The sequence below is a fragment of the Sturnira hondurensis genome, unplaced genomic scaffold, assembly GCF_014824575.4.
Source record: "Sturnira hondurensis isolate 20B ecotype Veracruz unplaced genomic scaffold, ASM1482457v3 Scaffold0022908, whole genome shotgun sequence".
NCBI classification, from domain to species: domain Eukaryota; kingdom Metazoa; phylum Chordata; class Mammalia; order Chiroptera; family Phyllostomidae; genus Sturnira; species Sturnira hondurensis.
The window spans coordinates 8,136,029-8,145,367 of NW_028095539.1; the positions used below are offsets into that span (position 1 = coordinate 8,136,029).

Sequence of the window (9,339 nt, forward strand, 5' to 3'; positions counted from 1 at the left end):
GGCGGGGGCGGGGGCGCAGAAGGCGGTGCCGGAAGTGACGGCAGAAGCGGTGGGCGGAGACACAAGATGGCGGCGGTGGTGCTGGCCGCGACTCGATTGCTGCGAGGCTCCAGTGCTTGGGGTCGCCCGCGGCGGAGGTGAGCCGAGGGCTGGCTGGGGCGGCCAACGACTCTCGGGACGTTCGGCTTTTGGTTCCCCGACTCCCAGACGCGGCACAGGGTGGGTGGGCTCGGACTCATCCTCGTCCTGGAGGCGCTTCCCTGCCCGGCGCCCCAGGTCTGGGCCCGGAGCCCCATGTACTGATCCACTCCCCGGCTGTTGGGTCCGCTCCCGCCCTCCACTCCCGGGCCGACGAGACTGGGCCCACGTCACATGTCGCCTCCGCCTGGCCCGCCTAGTCCCCTATGAGGCCGAACCGGCGGGGCCTTGTCTACCCGGACCGCAGAACGGGGGTTCGGTCCACGCCGCGGCCGTGCCCTGCCCTCTGCCTGTGGACAGCTGGCTTTTCCCGCCTCGCCGCCCGCCCGAGGGGCCAGGGCTGCCTTTTTCCACCCTAGCGCGTTCATTGGAGTAACAGGCTGGTGTTGCCCTGTCACTGTGTATAAGCGCTGCGGTGCCTGGGCTGCGGCGGGAAGGTGCCTCCCCGGGACAGTGGGAAAGGACGCTGATGTTCAGTGGTAGAGACCAGCTTCGGGAGGAGAGTTGTGTTGTAGCCACGTGCAAAGCGCAGGCGAGATCCTGTGGCTGGGGATGCTTTGGGGATGATCATCTCCTTGCCCTCCAGTGTGACGGAGATCTCGCGGGAAGGCGGAGAAGGGGCTAGGAGACAAGTTTGCAGGGGACGTGGAGGGCAGACCCTGCAGGTCTTTCAAGCCTACGCTGCGCGAAGTTCTCCGTGTGCAGGAGCAGCGGCCACCCGGGGAGCAAGTTGCTGTTCTGAAGGCCTTTTCAGAGAAGTGGCAGGGCAGACCCAAAGCACCAGACACCTTGTCGCTTGTCCCAAAGCGTTGGCACGGTGCCACCCTGCCTACTCCTCTGAGTCCCCAGGCTTGCAGAACAGACCCTTTTGAAAGGCACGTGCCGAGTTTCATTGAACAAAATATGAGCAGTGGCCCCTGCGTGGTGCCCCCAGGTCTTGGTTTCTCACCTTGGCTGTAACTGGACCGACTGTCATTCCAGGCTCGGGGACCCTGCGTGCAGACTGTTCAGCAGTGGCGCCACCTACCCCAGCGTCCCACTCTCTGCTCCCTTACCCGGAGTGCCGCAGCCCGTTTTTGCCACGGTGGATGGACAGGAAAAGTTTGAGACCAAAGTTACCACACTGGACAATGGGCTTCGTGTGGCGTCCCAAAATAAGTTTGGACAGTTTTGTACAGTAGGAAGTAAGTGCTATTGTTGGCGGTGTCGTGGGTGCATCTTTTACAGCTTGTGCCCTAAGTGAAGAAGCGTGGTGCAGAGTTGGGGCATGGGGTAGCCGAGGGTGCCCTGTGGCCATGGCGGCGGGCTGTTGTCCTTTTTCTATATTCACGTAACGAAAAACTTTCGGTTGCTAGTGTGCAGCGTGTGACTGTGTCAGCATCGGCAGACACGCACACCTGTGATCTGCCGTCCCACCAAGGCAGTGAGCGCGCCTGTCCCTTCCCCTCGAGAGGTTGAGTTTCCCTGTTTGGTTGTGTGCGTGGTTATGACTGGAAGGTTTCCTTTGAGTAAATTTGCTCTTTTGGACATTGGTTTAACTTGTCAATTTTTTTATTGCCAGTTCTTATTAATTCAGGATCAAGATATGAAGCAAAATACCTTAATGGAATTGCTCACTTTTTGGAAAAGTTGGCATTTTCGGTCAGTGCTCAGCTTCTGAATTTCGAGAATATTTTTGGGAAGAATCTATGTGGCTTTTCTTTTCTTTCTTTCTTTTTTTTTTTTTTAGGATTTTACTTATTTTTAGAGAGGGGAAGGGAGGAGAAAGGGAGGGAGAGAAACATCAATGTGTGGTTGCCTCTCAAGCATCTTCTACTGGGGACCTGGCCTGCAACCCAGGCATGTGCCCTGACTGGGAATCGAATTGGCCAGCGACCCTTTGGTTTGCAGGCTGCGCTCAGTCCACTGAGCCGCACCAGGCAGAGCTGTGTAGCTTTGCTTTTTTTAGAGTAGTTGTTTTAATAAATGATTAAGTTGTTAAGTCAATGGTAATAGAAGGTAACTTGACTTAAGTGTTTTGAGAGCAAAAACAAGCTTTTTTGTATAAAGTTGTGTCCTAGGGTAGTCTGGATTGCTAAAGCCTGAGTAGGTTTTCTTACTTATTTTTACTAGTCCACCGACCGTTTCGACAGCAGAGATGGTATCCTGCGCACCTTGGAAAAGCATGGGGGCATCTGTGACTGTCAGACGTCCAGGTACACCGGTGTGCCCACACCAGTCTGTGTGGCTCCCACGTGGGACTGTTCTTAGTCTCGGTCAGAGTCCCACTGGGCCCCTCACCAGAGAGGCCGTGAAGGTCAGCGGGGCAGAGTTGGGTGGGCAAGACATTCACAGAGGAGCACTTTGAGGGCCACGCAGCCCCTGTACGCACATGCGCTCGGTGACTGAGCCAGGCAGTGGCTGGGCCCTGGCGATGCGGAGTAACCTCTGTCCCCACGGCACTTGCAGGTCAGGCAGAAGGCTGTGGCACAGGCGGAGGACTTGAGCCAGGAGCCGAGGGTGGTGGGAGCATGGGGGACAGGCAGCGGGCTTGGCGTGGACTCAGGGGAGGAGTGACAGGAAACTTGACTTTGGGGCTGCTTCTCAAAAGGCTTTGCCAAATGGAACCAAGGGAGAAGGTTCAGACCCTTGGAACAGTGGGTGCAGAGGCCCAGCAGCGTTCTTGGTGGTCTTGGTGCTGTAAACCTGAACGTTGAAGGTCGTGTACAGAAGACGGGTCAGAGACTGGGAATCAGAGTGAGCGTGGGGGAGCACATCCCATGTCCAAAAAAGGTCTGCCCCCAGCCGCCTGTTGGTGAAGTTCAGACTCATGTTCCCTGTGTTCTGGGTTGAGCAGGCCAGTGTCCTGGCTCCGGCAGCCCCACACACCCTCAGCTCAGGCCTCTATTCCCGCTGCTCTCCCACTGAGGATGGCCCCTCCCCTGCAAAGGTGACCCAGCCCACCCACTGACCACCAAGCCTCCGCACGGAGCGGGCTGCCACCGCCACTAGTCTGTCTCCCAGCTGTGTCGGGCCAGCCCGTTCCCATGGCGACTGGTCCTCCACTCAGGACACGTGGCCCGGGACGCAGTGGTTCGCTGTGGTGGAGCCCGTGCCCGATGGAACCCCTCAGCCGCCTCCCGTCCCCTCTGTCTGGATGGGCTCTCACTCGGCACCAGCCTGCGGATAGCTGGGGTCCTGCCTGCCAGGAGTCGGCTCCAAAAGATGGGCGCGGGGAGGAGCTCCAAACGTGTGCTCCATGGCGTGTCCCTGTCGTGACCTCAGTGCTGGCGGTGTTGGTTTTCCCAGAGACACCACCATGTATGCTGTGTCTGCCGACTCTAGAGGCCTGGACACGGTGGTTGGCTTGCTGGCTGACGTGGTCCTGCACCCCAGGCTCACAGGTGTGTGTCCGGGCTGCCTGAGGGGCTGGTGGGTGTGGGACACTGGGCGGCGTGTGGGGGCACCACTGTGGGGAAGAGCCCTGGGCTGTTGGGGACCCGGGCCCACCGGCTTGTGAGTTGGCGCAGTTTCTCTGGGAATGATGGTGCGTGGGAACGCCCTGGTGCCCAGTGCCCTGACCCCTCCCTGCACCCTTGGACAGGTCAAACTCGATTCTTTCAATTTAAATACCTGCCTCACCCGCCCCCGTCCAGTCCCTTCCTTGGCTGGACTCTGAGCCCCTTGTGGGAGGGGTGGGGGACAGGTCCTGCAGTGGCCGCAGCTGGTCTATGCTGCTTTGCACACAGCCCAGCCTGCTGGGCTGCCATCCCACATCCAGGGCTCTCTGGCCCTTGTTGCAGTGAGCTGATGCTGGTCTGTGACTCTTGTTCCCTGAGCATGTCACACCCTTGTCATCGTCACACAACACCAGAGGAGGTCAGGGGTCTCTGCCCCTTGGGGAGGAAGTCCAGACTCAGAGCAGGGCCAGGCAGCTGCCCGTGGGGCGCACTCTCCCTCACATGCGTCCCCCCGGCCGGCCCCAGGCGAAGGTAGAGGAGACTGCCAGCACCCACCACTGAGGACGCGTGGCCACCTCTGCGGGCCTGCATGGTGCAAGCTTGGTCTCTGTGTGCTTTGCAGAGGAAGAGATGGAGATGGCTCGGATGGCCATCCAGTTCGAGCTGGAGGACCTCAACATGCGGCCTGACCCGGAGCCCCTTCTCACCGAGATGATTCACAAGGTGAAGGATAGTCCGGGGCTGCCGACACCTGCACTGGTGGCCCTCAGGTGGGGCATGTGGGAAGGGTCGTCGGCCTGCCTGATGGCGGCAGGTGCCAGCAGGATATTCTCGATTTCTGAGCCTGCTGTCTAGGAAGCTTTGAACTTCCCAGTTCTTTCAGGTGGGCCTGCCCCCCTCCGCTCGGGAGGGGCAGGCTTCCGTCTTAGCACACTCGGCGTCCCTGCCAGACTGCAGCGCCACAGGGCTGGCGGTGGGTGTCCCTGCTCATGAGAGGAGAGCTGGCGTGTTTGCCGTGTCGCCTGAGTCTGTCACTGTCGCCACCAGGCTGCCTACAGGGGGAACACGGTCGGCCTGCACCGCTTCTGCCCTGCAGAGAACATCACCAAGGTGGACCAGGCCGCCCTGCACTCGTACTTGAGGAGCTACTACACCCCCGACCGCATGGTGCTGGCGGGCGTGGGCGTGGAGCACGCCCGCCTGGTGGAGTGCGCCCAGAAGTACCTCCTGGGTGCCCGGCCGGCCTGGGGCAGCGAGGCGGCCGTGGACGTGGACCGGTCGGTGGCACAGTACACTGGGGGGGTCATCAAGGTAAAGCTGACAGGAAGCCTGCGGTCTCTGGTCACCGACACACCATCTGGGCGTGTCTGCCGTGTTCTAGTAATCACTCTGAAGGGCTGGAACGAGCTGGGCGTTCACGCCTCTGCCTCCAACACAGCCTGGCACCGGCCTGGCACGCGTCCTCTGAAGCCAGGGGCTTGCCAGGGCAGGGTCAGGCTCCGGCGCGGGTGGCGGGAGCCGACCAGAGATGACGGTGCGGTCTCGTTCAGTGCACTCTCCTCGCCTGCAGCTGGAAAGGGACATGTCCAACGTCAGCCTGGGCCCGACCCCGTTCCCTGAGCTCACACACGTCATGATAGGGCTGGAGAGCTGCTCCTTCCTGGTGAGTCCCCACTGGGCCTCCCCCCGGCCCCAGACTGGGCACGTCCCCCCGCTGAGCCCCGCCCTCCCCACCTGCAGGAGGCGGACTTCATCCCCTGCGCCGTGCTCAACATGATGATGGGCGGCGGCGGCTCCTTCTCGGCCGGTGGGCCCGGCAAGGGCATGTTCACCAGGCTCTACCTCAACGTGCTCAACAGGTGCGTGCCTTGCTGTCCCCAGGGCCGCAGGCCCAGCCGAGGGGGTGGTGTTGGACCGTGGCACCACATTCCAGGGGTGCCCCCATGCCCCCACAGGCACCACTGGATGTACAGTGCAACCTCCTACCACCACAGCTATGGGGACACGGGCCTCCTGTGCATCCACGCCAGTGCAGACCCCCGGCAGGTGAGGCCGGTCCGCCGTCCTGCCCCGCAGAGACAGCTGCCCCTGGGGAGCAGGGCGTCTCCGTCGCGGCCCGCGCAGCTCAGGCTCCCCTCCTGCCTCCTGCACAGGTGCGGGAGATGGTGGAAATCATCACGAAGGAGTTCATCCTGATGGCGGGCGCCGTGGACACGGTGAGTGTGGCGGGGTGCCGGGCGCTGTCCCCTTGCCCCCAGTGCCAGTGTCCCAGCCGGAGCAGTGCAGCCCCTGTGGGGAGCCCCCCTCAGCCGTCCCCCGGCACCTGGCCTGCTCGCCCCGACTGACCCCACATGCTCTGCGGGTGTCCCGTGTCCTTTCCAGCTTATGGGTGAGTCTGCGTTCTCCTCACCGCCCCCGGGGCCGTGGCGGTGAGCGCGGTGTCGGGAGGACAGGCGGCCCTCCCGCTCTGACCTCTCACAACTTCAGATTTAGCTCTGCCCCTGAGACTTTATAGTTCAGAAGCCTGTTACATTCTGGGCCAGAGCTGGTGCAAACAGCAGCGTTGCATGTGCGCGTGCGCAGACTTTTTAAACCTGGAACCAGCACTCGGGGGAGCATCGTCTCTTCCTCATTTCAAGTCAGCGCAGGCCCTAGAGAGTGTGACTCCAACGCGGACCCAGACACACGCAGCTGGGAGGCGCGATGGGCTGCGCTCAGGACTTGGGCCTGCGGCTGCTGGGGGGGCCTCTCTGCCCTTCGCTCAGCCCAGTGAGTGCAGACCTGTGGCTGGGACCCGTTTCCCTGGGCCGCTCCGCTGGCTGAGAGTGCCCAGCAGACAGCGGCAGCTGGACCGTGGGGCTGCCTTTGACCCTCAGGTGGAGCTGGAGCGAGCCAAGACACAGCTGATGTCCATGCTCATGATGAACCTGGAGTCCAGGCCTGTGATCTTTGAGGACGTGGGGAGGCAGGTGCTGGCGACCGGGTCCCGGAAGCTGCCCCACGAGCTGTGTGCACTCATCCGTGAGTACCGCATCCGATGTCACGTGGCACTTACAGAGGCGGCAGCTCCAGCCAGGTGGCATCTGTGGCTCTGTGGCGGGCGTCTTGGCCCCTGGTTTCTGTGGCGTCCCACGATGGGTTTTTGGGAGGGCTTCGGACTCTCGACTGTGTCCTAGGTGTGGTCTGTTCGTGAGTCTTTGGGCGACAGGTATGTCTTGGTTTCATCAGTCTCAGAGGGTTGGCACCGTCTCTGTCATGGCGTGAGTCACCCAGTGTGACACTGGCATAGCTTCGTAGTGTCCCACAGGTTTGGGATCCTGTGGGGACCCCTGTCCCCCCCCCAAGGAACCCCCTCAGACCCTTGAGCACAGCAAGACCCGATCTTGTGGCCTCCTTTTCCATACCCAAACCAGCTCTGCTGGGTGCCTTGCCAGGGGGCAGGTTCCCAGCTTCCCTGCCAGGGGTGGGGGCGTGGCCTTGCCACCCAGAGCGCTGTGTAGGCCTCTGTTTGCCCACTGTGTGGGGCTCCTCCGCTCAGCTCCTGTTAGCGGGGCATGTTCTCCGCGTCTGACAGTCATTTTAGACCATGGCCACGTCCCCACTCCCTATGCTAAACTCACTGCTGTCCTTCCATCCCGACTCACCTTGCGGACTCATTCGACTGCCCCCAGACCCTCCTCCCCGAGGTGGTAGCCGGGCCCCCTGCGATCCCCTGTTCATTCAGTGACACGGAGCGGTGGAGCGGGCATAGCATCAGGCCTTCCCTGTGCTCTGTTCCCTGCACCAGGCAACGTGAAGCCAGAGGACATCAAGCGAGTTGCTTCTAAGATGCTGTGTGGAAATCCAGCAGTGGCCGCGTTGGGCGACCTGAGCCACCTGCCAACCTACGAGCACATTCAGGCGGCGCTGTGCAGCAGAGACGGGCGCCTGCCCAGGGCCTTCCGGCTCTTCCGCTAGCCCGCACGGGCTGTGTGCGCGCCTCTCCGGAGGAGACTGAGTGCAGAGGTCGCGAATATGGGAACCAGGATGCTCCTCCACGTGAAGGCACACGTCTGAACATGCACTGCCCCCACGCACGGCTCCGTCCCCCCGGAATGGGATGTGCCACAGGCCTCTAGCTCCACGGCTCAGACCAGGCCAAGTGCAGACAAAAGCCAAGCAGCCGCTGCAGGACAAGTAGGTCGGCGTGCACGCGCCCTCCTGAGTCTCGGTGGGTGGGACTGCTGCCAGGGTGCGAGTCTGGCCCTCTTATCACCAAGGCCAGTGAGCCCACCGAGCGCCTGGCCTGTGGGCGCCAGTGCAGGGCTGGGCCACGGTGGCCCTCCTGGGCCGTCCGCCAACACCAGTCTGACTCGGGCTGTGGCTGTCGTCTTCCTCCCTTGACTCTGGACGGGGTTGCTAAGGCCGCACTAACCGACAGCTCTCCAGAACAAGGCGGGGACTTAGCTGGTCCCCTCTCCTCCGCCTGAGGACCCTTCAGTTTGACCGACGTCGCAGAGCCTCTGGCCCTTGCTTTGAAAGCTGGGTTCTGGATTCGGAGGTGTCAGGACACATGGGATGGAAGGGGGCTTCTAAGCCCACCATTTATATGGTGGTTGGTGGTTACATTTTAAAAGGTGGGAAGATTCGGGAGAAGCGACAGGTCACAAGACTTCAGTGACAGGATGGATTTGTGGTTCTCGAACTCCAGCATCCATGGAAGCCACAGGGTCCATGCCGGGGTCCTGGGAACCACCACCACCCTGGGGGCAGCTCCGAGTCGCTGAAGCCCAGGGTGGTGCCCCACACTCGGTGTCAGTGTCGGCGAGGGCAATCATGGGAGGAGAGGCCATCTGCGCTGCCTTCTCTGGGGCCCTCGGAAGCCTGTCTCTGCGGGACGGGAGTGTGGAGGCTGGGGAGCGGAATAAAGTGTGTGCATCCCTTCTGTTCCGTGGCCTGATCTCCCTGCAGTGGCCGATCCAGTGGCTGCACTGCCCCTCACAGCCACCCCCCCCCCCCGTGGGAGCTGGGGAGGGCAGGTGCAGAGAGCCCAACCCGGACTGCCCCGGGTGAGTCTCCCCAAAGTTGCCTTGCTGTGGGACGTGCCTGGCAGGTGCTCGTCGTGTCTGCAGTGCAGCTGCTGCTGGGCACCTGGAGACAAAGACGGGACTGAGCTCGTGGGGTCGGGTGAACCGCGTGTCGCCTCTCAGCTCCTGCAGAGCTGACGCAGGACTCAGAACAGTCCACAGCTTTCTGAGCCTCCGAGACACTGCTGACCACAGGCACAGGTGTCTATTTCAGAAGCGGCTCGCAGTTTTCTCTGCCTGCTGGCCTGCCTGGCCCTGGATGTCGCTGCACTGCCCCCTCACCCCACCCCACCAGCCTGGCAGCTCCCAGCGGCAGCGCTCACACTGTACCGCGGGCTTCCCGTCAGCTCCCCATCGGCGCTGTGCTTCCTGGGGGCAGGCAGGCTGGCCATCACCTTGCTGACGGTGCCTGTGCCACCTCCGAGGGCGAGAGCCGGGCTTCTGAACACACCCCTGCACAACCGTGTCTCCAGTTCTCGGTGAGGCCATTTTTACGGCTGGCCATTGGTGCACATTGGTTTCGACTGTGAACCCACTTTCCTAGTGAAGGTCAGCACGAACCCAGTCAAGACACCTGGCCCTTGTCTTAGGGTCTTCTTGGTGTGTGTGACAATCGCCCCAGAACCAAAGCTCAG

At 61.9% G+C, this 9,339-nt stretch overlaps 1 protein-coding gene across 1 annotated transcript; it reads left to right on the forward strand.

Moving 5' to 3' along the window:
• Window positions 1-66: 66 nt before the first annotated feature.
• Window positions 67-7,734, forward strand: PMPCA (peptidase, mitochondrial processing subunit alpha). Its single transcript, XM_037036597.1, has 13 exons — window positions 67-137; window positions 1,180-1,382; window positions 1,760-1,839; window positions 2,311-2,393; window positions 3,487-3,581; window positions 4,261-4,361; window positions 4,686-4,949; window positions 5,209-5,301; window positions 5,379-5,497; window positions 5,594-5,684; window positions 5,792-5,854; window positions 6,515-6,659; window positions 7,426-7,734. The coding sequence occupies exons 1-13, from the start codon at window positions 67-69 to the stop codon at window positions 7,593-7,595; spliced, it is 1,578 nt and encodes a 525-aa protein (XP_036892492.1). The 3' UTR covers window positions 7,596-7,734.
• Window positions 7,735-9,339: the final 1,605 nt, after the last annotated feature.

Coding starts and splice junctions, on each gene's coding strand:
- PMPCA (XM_037036597.1), top strand. CDS start 67: ATGGCGGCGGTGGTGCTGGCCGCGACTCGATTGCTGCGAGGCTCCAGT. Junction 1,840..2,310: donor TGGAAAAGTTGGCATTTTCG/GTCAGTGCTCAG, acceptor TATTTTTACTAG/TCCACCGACCGTTTCGACAG. Junction 6,660..7,425: donor CGAGCTGTGTGCACTCATCC/GTGAGTACCGCA, acceptor TCCCTGCACCAG/GCAACGTGAAGCCAGAGGAC.